Source organism: Myotis myotis, unplaced genomic scaffold (assembly GCF_014108235.1).
Source record: "Myotis myotis isolate mMyoMyo1 unplaced genomic scaffold, mMyoMyo1.p scaffold_m19_p_1, whole genome shotgun sequence".
NCBI lineage: Eukaryota > Metazoa > Chordata > Mammalia > Chiroptera > Vespertilionidae > Myotis > Myotis myotis.
This window is the reverse complement of record NW_023416313.1, coordinates 24,112,553-24,130,439: the sequence shown is the minus strand read 5'-3', so window position 1 is coordinate 24,130,439 and position 17,887 is coordinate 24,112,553. Positions and strand designations below refer to the sequence as shown.

At 39.1% G+C, this 17,887-nt stretch overlaps 1 protein-coding gene across 3 annotated transcripts in view; it reads right to left on the bottom strand.

Moving 5' to 3' along the window:
• The window catches only part of KLHL5 (kelch like family member 5), a 77,801-nt gene that overhangs the window by 16,281 nt on the left and 43,633 nt on the right, over nt 1-17,887 (bottom strand). For all 3 annotated transcript variants that reach the window (XM_036331522.1, XM_036331508.1, XM_036331514.1), the window contains 2 exons: nt 13,433-13,645; nt 185-371 (listed from right to left, as the gene is read on the bottom strand). In XM_036331522.1, coding sequence (XP_036187415.1) covers nt 185-371; nt 13,433-13,645 — 400 coding nt within the window. The remainder of the gene's footprint in view (nt 1-184; nt 372-13,432; nt 13,646-17,887) is intronic.

Here is a 17,887-nt window from a genome sequence, read left to right as displayed (position 1 = left end):
TTCCTTGATCTGTCTCCATTATTCTTTGGGCACTTCTTACTTTCTGGTTCTACAAGATGTTCTAGGTTTATCTTGTACTTTTTCTACCCCAATGTTAGAGCAAGCCATTTTTCCAAAGAGCTCCTTGGCCATATTTAGTACTAATTAAAATTCATTTTTCCACAAATAAAAGATTGTTTAATACCTTTTGTTGAATCCATTCCTCCAACAGCAAATAATGTACCAACAGTTGACTTCCTAGGTTTTGTCCGAGGACTTTGTAACATGGGTCGTCTCTCTGGTAATAAATGATACTTCATTGCTTCCATAATTAGTTTCTGACATTCTATATCATCTCGAAAAAGTGCATTATTTTCCATGTCTGCCAGGAACTAGAAAAAAAAGTTATATGTAAATTGAATGACCAAGAAAATAGGAAGGGTAAAAGAATAAATTATACAGTTCACAAATGGCAAGGATCTCACTTTTAAAAAATCCAAGTCTGGACACCTATTTTTAAGTAAAAAATGCAACATTTACAAGATTCACATTTTAAATTTCCTTGAAAATAAAAAACTGTGAGGGATATTTGGTTTGCTCTCAAATCTTAATAGTGTTTATCTCTGGGTAGTAGGGAAACTGGTGCTTTTTTAATAGTATTTTTTTTCACGACTTTTCTGTATTTTCCAGGTTTTCTAAAATAAGTAATTTTACTTCCATAATTATAAATGATTTTAACTGAAGAGGAATAATTATAAGTTAACTAATTAAACTGCATTTATCTGTCCTCTCAAAATAATCTTCAAACAACAGCAAAAACAAACTTACCAATTTCTTAAGGGGCAAAGAACTCTAACTGGTTCTAAAATAATTAAAATCTTTTGTGAGTCACTGAATTCTACTTTTTTACTTATGTAGTTTTATGTAAATGCATACACCCTTCCTTTTAAAAAGTGAATTTCTAAACAGAGTATGAGTTGAAAAATACTTTTATTTTCTTCCAGGTGGCTAGCCAGTTCTGTATGAACACCATTTATTAAATAACCTCTGTCATTTCCAACTGAATTGAACCTTGGTTGTATGTTACATTCTCATAAATAGTCTCAGGATATATGATTTATTTTTTGATTCTTTATTCTGTTCCATTGATCTGATTTATCTATTTCCATTATAATACCGTATATTTTTAGTGTTTTTATAGCATGTCTGATTACCTGATATAAATCGACCCTCACTGTTCATTTCACAGTTTTCTTGGCTATTTTTGAGTCTTTACTTTCCATATAAACTTGAGAGAAATGTATCTAGTCCCCTCCACCATCCTGACCCTGTTGGAATTCTAATAGGAACTGCATTAAGTTTATTTATTAATTTCCTCCCATTTCCCTTCCCCTGGCAATCACCACACTGTTGTGTGTGTCCATGAATTTTTTTCTTTTGCTCAATCCCTTCACCCCCTACCAGCCCTCTCTCCTCCACAGCTGTCAGCCTGCTTTTCATTTTTGAGTCATCTCTATTTTGCTTAGTTCATTTTGTTCATTAGATTCCACATATGAGTGAAATCATATGGTACTCGTCTTTCTCTGACTGGCTTATTTCACTTAGCATAAGGCTGTTGCAAAGGGTAAGATTTCCTCCTTTTCTTTTAATCCTCACTCTAGGATATGTTTTTATTGATTTTTAGAGAGATGAAGGAAGAGAGAAATATCGAATGGTTGCCTCCCATACATAACAGGGATTGAACTGCAACCTGAGTTTGTGCCCTGATTGGGAATTGAACCCACCACCTTTTGGTGTACAGAATGACACTCAACCAACTGAACTACCAGCCAGGCAATTTCCTTCGTTTTTTTTTTTTTCTTCTTTTTCTTTTACAGCCAAGTACTGTTTAATTGTGTAAATGTACATAGCTTTTTTATCCACTTATCTACTGATAGACACTAGAGCTGCTTCCAAATCTTGGCTATTGTAAATAATGCTGCAGTGAACACAGGGGCACATATATTCTTTCAAATCAGTGTTTTGGGTTTCTTCATCTAAATTCCCAGAAGTCTGTTTCATTTTTAATGTTTTGAGGTAACTCCATATGCTTTCCACAGTGGCTGCACCAATCTGCATTCCCACCAACAGTGTGGGAGGGTTCCCTTTTCACCACATCCTGGCCAACACTTGTTTGCTGAATTATTGATGATAGCCATTCTGACAGATGTAAGGTGATAGCGCACTGTGGTTTTAATTTGCATTTCTCTGATGAATAATGACATTGAGCAATATAGAGTATTTTTGTTTCTGGTTTGAACTCATATTGCTTTAGTATCTCACTATTTAGGATAATAGTTGCTATAGCATTTAGTAACTCACCTTTATTATATCTAGGTTGTTTTCTTCTCTACCTTTCTACTTTAAAGTTTTAATATTAAGAATGATTGCTAAAATTTTCCTCAAATACCCTTTATACATCTATTGATATAATCATATGGCTTTTTCTCCTTTATGTTATTAATGCAATTAATAATTACTGCAACAGACTTCCTGAAACTCAACAATTCTTATATTCCCCTAAAAAGACCTTCCTGGTCTCCCTTTTGATACCCTATAGTATTGCATTTGATAAGATAAGGTGTATTTTACACATCACATAATGCACCATTTCAAGTATATAATTTAGTGGCTTTTAGCAAATTTACCAAGTTATGCAACCATTACCTTAAAACAGTTTTGGAAGGAACATTTTCATCACCTCAATTAGATCATGCCTATTTACTCTTAATCTCTGTTCCCATCTCCTGTCCCAGGCACCAAAATGTCTTAATAGATTTGCCTTTTTAGATGTTTTATGTAAACAGAATCATACAATATGTGATCTCTTATGCCTTGCTTTTTAAAACATTTAGCTTATTTTTTAGGTCCATCCATAGATAGCATATACCAGTACTTCATTTCTTTTTATTGTTGAACTAGAGGCCCAGTGCACGAAATTCATGCACGGGCAGGCGGGGGGTGGAGGGAAGAGGAGATGTCCCTCAGCCCAGCTTGCACCCTCTCTAATCCGGGACACCTCGGGGGATGTCCGATCGCTGGTTTAGGCCCGATCCCTGTGGGATGGGTCTAAACCATCAGTCGGACATCCCTCTTGCAATCCAGGACCACTGGCTCCTAACTGCTCACCTGTCTGCCTGCCTGATTGCCCCAACCGCCTCTGCTTGCCAGCCTAATTGCCCCCTAACTGCCCCCCTGCCGACCTGGTCCCCCCTAGCTGCCCCCGTGCTGGCCTGGCTGCTCCCTAACTGCCTCCCTGCTGGCCTGGTTGCCCCCTAACTGCTCCCCTGCTGGCCTGGTCATCCCCTAACTGCCCCCCTGCCAGCCTGGCTGTCCCTAACTGCTTGCTCCCCTGCTGGCCTGATTGCCACTAACCACCTCTGCCTCAGCCCCCACCACCATGGCTTTGTCTGGAAGGAAGTTGACCCAGTCTAATTAGCATATTACTCTTTTATTAATATGGATAATATTCCATTGTATGAACATGCCACATTTTGTCTATCTGTTCACCAGCTAATGGACACTTAGGTTGTTTCCAGTTTTGGGCCATTATGAATAAAGCTGTTAAGAACATTTGTGTGCAAGTCTTCATGTAAGTATTTATGTTTTCATTTCTCTTGAGTAGATATCTAGGCGTAGAATTGCAGGGTCATATGGTAAATTTATGTTAATGTTTTAAGAAACTGCCAAACTGTTTTCCAAGGTGGCTGCATCATTTTATATTCCCATCAGCAATATATAAGAGTTCCTGTTTCTTCACATTCTCACCAACAAATGTGACTATCTCCTTTTATTTTAGACATTTGAGTAAGTGGGAAATGCGTTTTTACTTTGTATTTCCTTAATGACTAACAATGTTGAGAATATGTTCATATTTTGATAATGGAAGAAAAGGAAGCTTCTAACAAAAGTCACTGTAAGAAAGTTTGTGACATTTGGAAACAGAGAACAGCACACTGATGGCCAAAAAGTCAAAGTAAGGCATATGTCTCAGGACCTATGTTAGAGTATGCATTTTGGTATTAATTACTCCATATTTCTTCTATGCACACAAAATAGTTATACTTGCTCCAGAAGCCATTAATGAATATGTACTGAGTTGGCTCATTTATATTAATCTTAATGTTTATATTACTTCTGCTATAAATAATTACTTTAGTCCTTTCTAAATAAAAATGTAAAAAATTATAGAAGGTAATCTTGAGAGACTTAATTGTTACTGCAATTTAAAGTATAACATATTTCTTAGCATACTGACAGCCTATAAATTATGAATAAACTAGAGGCCCGGTGCATGAAATTTGTGCACGCGGGTGTGTGTGTGGGGGGGTATCCTTCAGCCTGGCCTGTGCCCTCTCACTGTCCAGGAGCCCTCGGGGGATGTCCGACTGCTGGATGAGCCATCAGTGGGACATCCTTAGCACTGCTGTGGAGGCAGAAAAAATCTTTCAGAAGGCACTGAGAGAGAACTACAAAATACAGACTCAGGTACTCTGCATTTTAGGTGAATACTATGTGCCTTCTCTGCCATAAAAGAATGGCAAATTATTAAAATAAAAGCATTTATTAAATAGAAGAAATATTTTCAATTTGTGAACTTTTATCTTTACTCATATACTTGTTTAGCATACATATGATTATTTCTCTAAAACTATCCTCCCTCCAAAATAGAATGTGAATGATTTATGAATGCTTTAAAAATTGTTTTGGTATTAAAAAACTTGCAAATTAAAAGAATGCTAAAGATAAATACAAACTCATTTTATATTTTTGACTTTTAGTAAAAAACAACAGTGAGAATTGAGAACCGACTTGTGAAGGCCAAGATATTTGTAGTACAGGCTATACATGGGAACATTAAGAATTTAGGTGTCAATATCTTTTAAATAATGTATATAGGCCCTAGTATTTGTATTTACATGCTTTAAAATTTGATCAAATAGAAAAATTTGGAATGCTTTCAAAGGTAAAATAAAATGACCACAAGCATTTGTCTTCTGGATTATTAAGAGTTTTTGAAAAGGGCACACTAAAATGATTATTTGGCAAAGAATTATAATTATATATGTTATTTCCTATATGATTTTAAGGATCTAGCTAGGCTAAATAGAGTGTTTCATATTAACCTAGTAAGGTAAAACCTCATTGAGAAAGAAACTATTCACAAAAGTAAATTCTAAGGTAACTGGACCTAATGGCAATTTTTAAGAACATTAGTCATTTATTATTTGATAGGTATTGGGACAGTTTAAATAATTGTCATGCTTTTGTATCCTTTAAATTTTTTATTGAGATATAATTGCCATTAACACATTAGCTTTAGAATATAATGATTTCATATCCTATCTAATAAAAGACAAAAAGGGTAATTGACCGTACCTTTGCTACGCTTCCCATTGGATAATCGGGGCGATATGCAAATTAACTGCCAACAAAGATGGCGGCCAGCAGCCATGCAGCTGAAGCGAGCAGGAGGCTTGCTTGCTCCAGTGATGGAGGAAGCCAAGGTTCCCCGCCTGAGCTCCGAAGGCAACAAAGTTTCAATTATAGAAGCTAAACAAACCCCAGATACCTGCTTTCAGCAGGCCGTGGCCTCAGAGCTGGAGCAAGAGCCAGCTCTCAGCTCCAGTGATGGCAACAAAGTTTCAATTATAGAAGGTAAATAAATCCCAGAATAAAAAAAAAGAAGAAAATAGGAGAGGCTGGGAGCTTCAGTCGCCGGCCAGGCTGAAAATGGCCCTCAGCCCCTCACCCAGACTGGCCAGGCACCCCAGTGGGGACCACCACCCTAAAGGGGGTGTGGCCAGCCTGAAAACAGCCATCAGCCCCTCATCCAGGCTGGCCAGGCACCCCAGTGGGGACCCCCACCCTGAAGGGGGTGTGACCAGCTGCAAACAGCCATCAGCCCCTCACCCAGGCTGGCCAGGCACCCAAGCGGGACCCCCACCCTGATCCGGGACACCCTTCAGGGCAAACCAGCTGGCCCCCACCCGTACATCAGGCCTCTATCCTATATAATAAAAGGGTAATATGCAAACTGACCCTAACAGCAGAAAGACTGGGAATGACTGATCACTATGACACACACTGACCACCAGGGGGCAGACGCTCAATGCAGGAGCTGCCACCTGGTGGTCAGTAAGCTCCCACATGGGGGAGATCTGCTCAGGCACAAGCCAGGCTAATGGCTGCCAGTACAGCGGTGGTGGTGGGAGACTCTCCTGCCTCCTCAGCAGCGCTAAGGATGTCTGACTGCAGCTTAGTTCTGCTCCCCACTGGCAAGTAGACATCCCCCGAGGGCTCCTGGGCTGCCAGAGGGATGTCTGACTGCCAGCTTAGGCCCAATCCCCCCGGGGAGCAGGACTAAGCCAGCAGGTGGTCATCCCCCAAGGGGTCCCAGACTGCAAGAGGGCACAGGCTGGGCTGAGGGACCCCCTCCCCCCCGAGTGCACAAATTTTTGTGCACTGGGCCTCTAGTATGTATATATTACAAAATGATCACTACAGTGACACATTTTTTTTCTTTTAAGGAGAACTTTTTGTTTATTTATTTTTATTGTTGACACTATTACAGATGTCCCCATTCCCCTCCCCACCTTTGACCTCTCCACCCAGCCCTTCCCCTTTCCTCTGGCCGTCACCACACTGTTGTTTATGTCCATAGCAAGAAGAAGTTCTTAGAGCTCTTCGCAATGATCAAATATACACTATATTATTATTAACTATGTATATTACATCCCCAGGAATTAGTTATTTTATAACTGGAAGTTTATACCTTTTGACTACAATCACCTATTTCATCATCCCCCAGCTCCTTTCCCCATCTTTTATTATTATTTTTTATTTACTGATTTTAGAAAGAGAGGGGAAGGGAAAGAGAGAGAAAAATGGATTTGTTGTTCCACTTACTTATGCATTCACTGGTTGAATCTTGTATATGCCCTGACCGGGGATCAAGCCCACAACCCAGGCATGTGCCCTGACTGGGAATTGAACTGGTGTCCTCTTGGGGCATGGGATGATGCTCAACCAACTAAGTCACACTGGTCAGGACAAAATTTCCTCCTTCTTGAACTTGAATCTCTTTAGGAAGTTTTAAAAAATTTCTTAGACTCCAAGAATATAAAAGTGTCGAGAAGCTCTGGGAACATGATTCTTCCACTTCCTTTCCCACCTTCAAAAGCAGCTCTTCACCCTGTACCCTTTTTCTTAATTGACAGAACCTTCATTAACTTAGTTACACAAATCAGGATCACTCTGGACTGCTGTTATTTTTTTACCCCCCACCATTCAACTGGACATTAAGCTCTATCAGTTTTACCTCCTAAATAGCTCTTTTTTTTTTTAAATTAAATCTTTACTGTTCAGATTATTACATTTGTTCCTCTTTTTTACCCCCCATAACTCCCCTCCTCCCAGTTCCCGCCCCACCCTCCGCCCTCACTCCCCACCCACTGTCCTCATCCATAGGTGCACCATTTTTGTCCAGTCTCTTCCCGCATCTCCCACACTCCTTTCCCCCCCAAGAATAGTCAGTCCATTCCCTTTCTATGTCCCTGATTCTATTATAATCACCAGTTCATTCTGTTCATCAGATTATTTATTCACTTGATTCTTAGATTCACTTGTTGATAGATGCATATTTGTTGTTCATAATTTGTATCTTTACCTTTTTCTTCCTCTTCCTCTTCTTAAAGGATACCTTTCAGCATTTCATATAATCCTGGTTTGGTGGTGATGAACTCCTTTAGCTTTTCCTTATGTGTGAAGCTCTTTATCTGACCTTCAATTCTGAATGATAGCTTTGCTGGATAAAGTAATCTTGGTTGTAGGTTCTTGGTATTCATCACTTTGACTATTTCTTGCCACTCCCTTCTGGCCTGCAAAGTTTCTGTTGAGAAATCAGCTGACAGTCGTATGGGTATTCCCTTGTAGGTAACTGAGTTTCTTTCTCTTGCTGTTTTTAAGAGTCTCTCTTTATCTTTTGCTCTTGGCATTTTAATTATGATGTGTCTTGGTGTGGTCCTCTTTGGATTCCTTTTGTTTGGGGTTCTCCGCGCTTCTTGGACCTGTAAGTCCATTTCTTTCACCAGGTGGGGGAAGTTTTCTGTCATTATTTCTTCAAATAGGTTTTCAATATCTTGCTCTCTCTCATCTTCTGGCACCCCTATAATTCTGATGTTGGTACGCTTGAAGCTGTCCCAGAGGCTCCTTACACTATCCTCGCATTTTTGGATTCTTTTTTCATTTTGCTTTTCCGATTGGGTGTTTTTTGCTTCCTCGCATTTCAAATCATTGACTTGATTCTTGCGCTCCTCTGGTCTGCTGTCGGGAGTCTGTATAATATTCTTTATTTCAGTCAGTGTATGCTAAATAGCTCTTGAGCCTGTTAATTTCTCTATCTCCTCTGCCACAGAATGCTTACTGTGTGAATCCAATGGCCTTCCTAATGAGTGTCTACTTTGACCTCTTGAATCCATTCTCTACAATGCAGTTATAGGATCTTTCTGAAATGGAACGATAATTATGCTATTTCCTATTAAAAACCCTTTAGTGCTCCCTCATTGCTTTTAGAATGAAATCCATGACTCGAGGATCTTCTTGATCTGGTCCATTTCCCTCTCCAGCCTCATCTCTCAATACTGCCCTTTTATTTCTGCATTCTAGCCAGGCAAGCTACCTTCAAACTCCAGCACATGACATATTTGCTCAGGACTTGATAACTAGGTACAATCGCCTCTCTCTCCTAGACTGCCATGCCCCTTCTGGGTAGCTTACTCAGGATGCAGATTGAGTAACACTTCAGGAAGTCCTCCTAGCTTCCCCACCATCAGTCTGGGTGGGCTACTCTGATTATTTTCATAATACCATGTTTATGCAGGGGTGGGCAAACGTAGGTTCATAATAATAATACAATAATAAATAAATAATACAAAAATAAATTGTTTTGAGTACTCACAACTGTAAGCCTACTTTTGCCTACCCCGGTATATCTATCACAGATTTATTTTTTAATCAATTTCTTCCTCCCGCCCAGCAATTTTAGACATAGTATATACAAGAGGCAGAATGGTTCAATGGAAAAGGCGCAGACTTTACTTGAGTTTGAGTCCTATCTCAGTGTCTTATTAGCGCTATAATATTAGTCAAGTAGAAAACCAAATAAAACTACAATGCAGAAGTGATTCTGCAATCACTTTGCGATTTTGATCACATGGTTTTACTTTTTTGGTTTGTTACTTCATTTAGGTGTTAGACTAAATGATCTCAAAGTGCCTTTCAAATCTAAGATCTTAAGACTATGATTATCAGCAGTATCCTGGATAACAGAAAATCTGAAGTTCTCTTAGGGTCATGCAAAATAGTACCATAAATACAGTGGGGCCTTGACTTACGAGTGTCCTGACTAACGAGTTTTTCGAAATACGAGCCGTCTCTTGGCCGATTTTTTGCTTTGAGTTGCAAGCTAAAATTCAGGTTACGAGATGCCCCACCGCTAATTGGCACAGCGAACATCACAGTGAACACCACAACATCAGCTCAGCATCACGTGTCTCACTGGTTCACTTTAAGATTTGACATACGAGTAATTTGAGTTATGAGCTCCGTCACGGAACGAATTACACTTGCACGTCAAGGCCCCACTGTACTTGAAACGGCAGGACTGAAGTAAATTGTCAGGCTACTTAATTGTCCAGATTATATTTAAAGTCTAATTTTTTAGGTTATATATTCTCTCATCTAAAAAGGATAAGAAAAAAATTCTGCTAGGTATCAGTAAAATATAACTTTCTTCTTTAAATTTGGTTTTGAGAGAAGTATTTTATGATGTTATTCTTCCTGAATTGTCACAAATACATGCACTTCACTCCTATGAACCCATACAATGTTCTCTCTGAAGAGGAAGGTCTTTCTTATCAAGCATCCGCACAGGTTTTTGCCTCTGTGAGGTAGAAAGCAAACAGCAACTTTTGCTCACATCAGCTAGAAATAATACAGAATCCTCAAGATAAATACAAACAGGACAAAATTTATGGCACTTTAAACAACAATAAAAAGTTGAGCAGTAACAGCTCATTCTTGCTCTACTTTCAAGGCCCTTTTCTCTATTCAAGGCCTCAAAATGTGCAGCAAAGTATGCAGAGGACATTTCTGTATATCCCAGTCAAAATTGTAGAAAAGGGAAAACTTTGCATGTAAAAATGTTATGACTATTGCCTTGAATACACCAACTGTACAATCTCTCAATTGTAAAGTAGTGATAATAATCGTACCATTGTTATTAGTTTAACTTTATTGAATTTATTGGGGTGACACTGGTTAATGAAATTATATAGATTTCAGGTGTACAGTTCTATAATACATCATCTGTATATTGTGTTATGTGTTCATCACTCCAAGTTGAGTCTCCTTCTATCACCATTTATCCATTGATTCCCCTTTTACCCTCTTTAACACCCCCCCACCTTACTTTCCCCTCTGGTAAGCACAGTATTGTCTGTGTCTGAGTTTTTGTTTTTTGTTTTGTTTAATCCCTTCACCTTTTTCACCTAGCCCCCCAACCACCCTCCCCTCTGACAGCTGTCAGCCTGTTTTCTGTATCCATGAGTCTGTTTCTATTTTGTTTGTTTGTTTTGTTCATTAGATTACACATAGTGAAATCATACGGTATTTGTCTTTGTCAGACTGGCTTACTGCACTTAGCATAATACTTTCCAGGCCCCTCCATGCTGTTGCAAAAGGGAAGATTTCCTCCTTTTCTACAGCCAAGTAGTATCCTATTTTGTAAATGTACCACAGCTTTTTTTATCCACTCATCTATTAATGGGCACTTGGGCTGTTTCTGGATCTTGGCTACTGTAATTAATGCTGAAATGAACATAGGGGTGCATATATTCTTTTGAAATAGATATGCTTCCAGTTTCTTCAGATATATTCCTAGAAGTGGAATTGCTGGGTCATAAGGCAGTTCCATTTTTAACTTTCTGAGGAATCTCCGTATTATTTTCCACAATGGCTGCAACTGTCTGCATTTCAACCAACAGTACATGAGGGTACCCTTTTCTTCCCATCCTTGCCAGCATTGTTTGTTGCTTTATTGATGACTAGAGGCTCGATGCAGAACGTTCGTGCACTTGGGGAGTCCCTCAGCCCAGTATGCGCCCTCTCACAGTCTGGGAGCCCTCGGGGGATGTCCAACTGTGGGCTTAGGCCCCCTCCCCTCAGACATCCTGAGTGCTGCCATGGAGGCGGGGAGGCTCCCACTGTGCTCGCCAGCCGTGAGCCTGACTTCTGGCTGAGCGGCACTCCCCCTATGGGAGCATACTGCTTACCAGGGGGGCAGCTCCTGCGTTGAGCAGAATCGGGTCAAAACCAGCTCTCCAACATCCTCTGAGGGATCCTGGATTGCAAGAGGGTGCAGGCCAGGGCAAGGGACTCCACTGGTGTACAACTGGGGCCGGAAAGGGATGCAGGAGGTTGGCCAGTGTGGAAGGACCGTGGGAGGGCTCCAGGGTGTGTTCAGTCCATCTTGTTCAGTCCCGATTGCTGGACCCCAGCAGCAAGCTAACCTACAGGCTGGAGCGTCTGCCCCCTGGTGGTCAGTGCATGTCATAGCGAGCGGTTGAGTGGCCTTAGCATATCATAAGCATATTATGCTTTGATTGGTTGAACGGACAACCAAACACTTAGCATATCAGGCTTTTATTATATAGGACAGCCATTCTGACAGGTGTGAGGTGATATTTCATTGTGGTTTTAATTTGCATTTCTCTAATGATTAGTGATGTTTAACATCTTTTCATATGTCCATTGGTCATCTGTATGTCCTCTTTGGAGAAGTGTACATTCAGGTCCTTTGCCATTTTTAATTGGTTTGTTTTTTGGTGTTGAGCTGTGTAAGTTCTTTATAAATTTTGGATATTAAATCCTTATAAGATGTTTCATTGGAAATATGTTTTCCTATTCAGTGGGATGACCTTTCATTTTTTTTGATAGTTTTCTTTGCTGTACAAAAACATTTTAGCCTGATGTAATCCCATTTATTTTTTATTTTGTTTTCCTTGCCTGAAGAGATATATCAGAAAAAATACTGCTATGAGAAATGTCCAAGTTTTACAGCCTATGTTTTGTATAGGATTTGTATAGTTTTGAGTCTCACATTTAAGTTTTTAATCCATTTTGAGTTTAGTCTTGTGTATGGTGTAAGAAGGTGGTATAATTTCATTTTTTGGATGTATCTGTCCAATTTTCCCAGCACCATTTATTGAAAAGACTGTCTTTATCCCATTGTATGTTCTTGCTTCTGTCAAATATAAAGGCATGGGTTTATTTCTGGGCCCTCTATTCTGCTCCATTGACCAATATGTCTACCTAATACCTGGTACCATTTGCCATTAACATCTTGATGTGACTTCTTTTGTAAATCCTTGGTTATTAAACTTCTAACCAGCTAGTATTCAGTTGGTTATTCAGGCTGATTGTTCTGTATTTTAGTTGTAATTCCAGTTTGTCCTGGGAGGAGATGAGTGTAACAGCCACCTAGTCCGCTGCCATCTTGGATCTCTCTGTACCACTATTATTTATAGCACAGTTAATTTCACAGAGCACTTTTCTGATCCTCAGAATAATCCTATGAGATGGTCAGAGAGGATATTATCTCCACTTGACAGATGAAGAAACTGAGGTGTGTGAATGTGTTAGGTCACAGGGTTTTAAAATCTCAGAGCTGAAACTATTATCATATCTCATTAATTTATGTATCATTAAAATCCAGCATTTAGTGAATAGTTAACTGTGGCAAGTGAAATAATCTAAATTTTCTGGCTCTTAGGATCTAGTGTTCCTTTTATTAGCAGCTTTACTAATTCTTCAATTTCTAGGATAGGTTTGTAGTTGAGTCAAATAAAATTACTAACCTCAAAGCAACAATGTTACTTAATTGATGCAATTAGGTTATTTAATTGACAGAGCCAGATCTGCTGGGTTGAAACATACACGAAAATTTTTTAGCTCACTATCTTTTCACTTAAACACTTAATAGAAGCCTGGCTTTCCTGGTCAGTGGTTGAGCATCGACCCAGGAACTAGGAGGTCATGGTTTGATTCTCTGAGGTCAGGGCATATGCACGGGTTGCGGGCTTGATCCCCAGTGTGGGCGTGCAGGAGGCAGCTGATGGATGATTCTCTCTCATTGATGTTTCTCTCTCTCCCTCTCCCTTCCTCTCTGAAATCAATAAAAATATATTTTAAAAAAACTCACACTTAATAGGAATATACGTAAAATAACCCTATGGGATAGACTAGTAAGAAAAAAAAAACTAGACACAACTATATATTAATGTAATTAGCATAAAGTGAATACTCATTTTGTTGAAATTATGACATTGTTTTTAAATAATCAAAAATTGTTTACCTGTGGTGCAAGAAGAGGTAGCCTAATATAAGCCAGAAGTTTACTAAGATCTTTCCGTCTCGGTTCCAAGTCATGACGGACCCAAGTAAGAAGTGCATTCAATATCGTCTCCTCATTAGGAATGTTCATGTCATCACTGGCCAAGAGCTTTGCAATTTCATTGGCTGGTAATAATACAAATTCTTGGTTTCGAATTACTTCCATGAAATGTTCCTAGAGAGAAAGTAAGTATCATATAAACAAAACTTTTTTTTTCTTTTTCCTGTCCAATACTGGTTTTATTTGATGCCAAAATAGTTTATAAGTTAGACCTTCCTTACAATTTATTACTGCTTGCTAGGAAAGAAACACAGTAGGAAAAAAAAAACCCAATTTAAACTACAGTCATATTGTTAAACTTTTAATTTCTATATTAAGTAGAATTAAAGTGTTGTATCATTTATAACATTTTAAAAATGGACGTGGGACCTTCAGGTATTGCTTTGCTCAAGTTAGGGAATAATTTTGGCATGTCTTTCAAAGGAAGATAAAAGAATTTAGAGATGAGATGTAAGATAGGCTAACATTAAAATTTAGTTTAGATTTGTGGTTGCCATAGAATTTGGCCAACAGTGGAGCCAAATACTGGGTGAGCTTGAAGCTATTTCTCTTACCCAGAAATGGTTTCCAGGCTGGCTAGATTTCCCTGGGCCGCAGGCGTCTTCTCAGACTGCCTGGGGAAGAGTATGTGTCCTTAGGACTATCCTAAAACCACACGGGCCTTTAAGAGTGTTTTAATGTTATTTATAGGACCACCCAGGACTTTAAGTCTAGTTTGAAAACTTTAATCTCCTCTAATCTGACTTGTGTACAAAGTTCTATTGGTCTATAAGAAAAAGCCAAAGTACAAGAATGTACTGGGACTCCAGGACCTTATACTAAAGATGACTCAGCCCTGGCCACATTCTCGAATCAGGCTATTTTAATTTGAAATGGGCACTAGGAATGCCCTTAGATGTGAAAGAATGACTTTTATTAGGCAATTGTACTAAGCAATCTGAAGAGAAGGGAATTGTACTCTCTGGTATACAAGGTTACAAGTCTTAGTGCATGGATTGATTATATAGTTGTAATTTAAATGCAAATGCTAGACATATTGTCTCTATGTTTTTCTTACACTTCTTAACATGCTACGACTGTCTCAGCACACAGAATTTTAGTAAAATAGCTAAGGCTGTTTAAATTACAGCTACAGATAAGGACTATCAATAATTATCTCCTAAATTAAAATGAGTATTATATTTTCCATATAGCATGCAATAACCCTAGTTAGGTACTGATCTAAAATATATCTAGGGTTAACATTCTTTTCTATAAAAATTTTTCAGAGGAAAACCATACATGAATAGTTAACTAAATTCAATTGCTTCAATTCATCATGATTTGTTAAAGATGCCACAGTGAATCTATTTTAAATGACTGGTTATCATTTTCAGAAATATATTTTAATAAAACCTCAGTTCTGGAATGGCTTCAAGCAAACTGTTCTGTGCCATTGTATACTGACATTATAAAATGATTTGGTAACATACAGCAAGAACTATAAAAATGTTGAAGTTCTCAACCCAATTATGTCACTAGTAGTTTAATCCTTACTAAATAATTCATGAGGGAAGGAAATTGATGCTTCTCTAATGATGCTTATCTGTATTATCCTATACTAGAGGACCAGTGCACGAAATTCGTGCACTGGGGGTGGGATGGGGGGATCCCTCAGCCTGGTCTGCACCCTCTTGCAGTCTGGGACCCTCAGGGGATATCCCTTTCACAATCTGGGAACCCTCGCTTCTTACCACCGGCCTGCTCACTCCTTACCACTCGGCTCATTGCTCCTTAGGGCTTCTGCGGAGGTGGGAGAGGCTCTCGCCACCACTGCTGTGCTTGCCAGCCGTGAGCCTGGCTTCTGGCTGAGTGGCTGCTCCCCCTGTGGGAGCACACTGACCACTGGGGGCAGCTCCTGCATTGAGCATCTGCCCCTGGTGGTCAGTGTGCATCATAGTGACCGGTTGTTCTACCATAATGGCCGCTTAGGCTTTTTATTATCCTGTATAATAAAAGGCTAATATGCAAATTGACTGAACAGCAGAACGACCGGTTGATATGATGTGCATTGACTACCAGGGGACAGACGCTCAATGCAGGAGCTGCCCCCTGGTAGTCAGTGTGCTCCCACAGGGGGAGTGCTGCTCAGTCAGAAGCCAGGCTCACGGCTGGTGAGCACAATGGCCCACCTCCACGGCAGTACTAAGGAGCAGCGAGCTAAGTGGTAAGGAGCAGCGAGTGGTAAGGAGCGAGGGGTCCTGGACTACGAGAGGGATGTCCAACTACTGGCTTAGGCCCACTCCCTAAGCCGTCAGTTGGACATCCCCCAAGGGCTCCCAGACTGCGAGAGGGTACAGGCCGGGCTGAGGGACCCTTCCGAGTGCACGAATTTTGTGCACAGGGCCTCTAGTTATTTATAAAAGTAAAACTTAGCAAATAATTTAGATGTCCAGCTATAGGAGTTACAACTCAATGGACTATTAAGTAGGCATTAAAACTTTCAAGGACAAAGATCATATAGATATATAAAAAGTTGTTTATTCTAAAATATTAGATGAGATTCTGAAGAAATCAAATACATTTCTAATTGCTCAAAGGTATAGGGTATGGTATAGTCAACATTTATACACTGATGTAACTACTGCCATACTTTCACATGGTATTAACCATTTGTACACCATAAGCATCTATAGATGCAAGTGGCTTACCTTTTTTAATTAAATTCAAAATATCGTGGCAGTTAACTGGTTAATTGCATTTCATCAATGAGAAAAACCTATTATATAAAAATTCTTTTAAAAAAAATCTTTCAATATATTTTTTATTTATTGGGTTCAAAGAGGAAGGGGGAGGGAGAGAGAGATAGAAACATCAATGATAAGAGAGAATCATTGATCGGCTGCCTCCTGCATGCCCCACACTGGGGATCGAGCTTGCAACCCAGGCATGTGCCTTGACCAGGAATTGAACCATGACCTCCTGGTTCATAAGTCGATGCTCAACCACAGAGGCACACCAACTGGGATAAATATTCTTTTCTTTAAAAAAAAAATGTTTTTATTGATTTCAGAGAAGAAGGGAGAGGGAGAGTGAGATAGAAACATTGATGAGAGAGAAACATCATTGACCGTGGCTGCCTCCTACACACCCCATACTGGGGATCGAGCCTGCAACCCAGGCATGTGCCCTTGACTGGAATCGAACCCGGTACCTTTCAATCCACCGGCCAATGCTCTATCCACTGAGCCAAACCAGCTAGGGCTAAATATTCTTTTGATTACTTGTTGATATATTTCAGAACATGCCCATTCCATTTTAGTATAACTTGTACTTAGCGAAAATTTAATTTTTAAAAACTTATAGAAATACTACTAAATAAAGTACTTTTCAAAAGTATTTGGTTTTGAGACAGGTATTTTAGCAGAATTCCATGGTTTTATAGGTTTTCTAGATCACAAAACAAAATTTTAAGTTTTAAAATGAAATGCTTATATTTATTTTATAAATCCATAATGACATTAAAATTTTGTAATGACATAACCAGTCTTATACTTTTTTTGTAGAGGTTTAATGACTTGTTCCAGGTCAAGTGCAGTGGCAGTCAGAACAAGAACAAAAGTTTCCAGATTTTAGGGTTACAGGAAGGAACTCCTCATCCTTCCCTACTTGTATTCATTCAGGATCAGGGAACATCCAAAGTACATGCACCACTTATTGACTGTGCCAACTGAATTCACAATGTGGCATTACACTTCCTTCATATTTTGAATCCATTTTATGATACAAACAGCTATCATGCTACCCTAACACTTGCTAGCATTATGCTCCTTTCCCCTTTGGGATAGTTCTTAAGTAAATGAAATTACTGAGGGATTTATTTAAATTAAAGATTGAATTTTGTTATACACTTTCATTCAGTTCCCATAGCAACAATTCAAATCACACAATCTGCCTCTAAATTACTTATTGTTATTAGAATTCAATTTCATGTCTCTGTTGCAACTGAATAATGTCAAATAATGGCTTGAAAGGAAAAAAAAAAATCCCTGCCCCAACTTCTTGGCTATGAGAAGAGCTTTAAGAACATTGAGCTAATTTGAATTTAATCTATGTCTAAGTCTTAAAAAAGCAGCAATTGTGCCTCTACTGTAAACAACAGGAGTGACCTCAATATTTCATGTGAATAAAACTCCTTCCTAGGAAAGACATCTTACTTATATTACGAATTGATTATAAAGGTTTAAAAATCCAGCTTTATTTTATTTATATTCATGTTATTCCAAAAAGTATTTGACCTTGAAATGAGAACTATGCAAGGTTAAAATGAGAACTCTACAAGGAAGAATAAAGATGCGGGGGAGGGGGGGGGAGGGG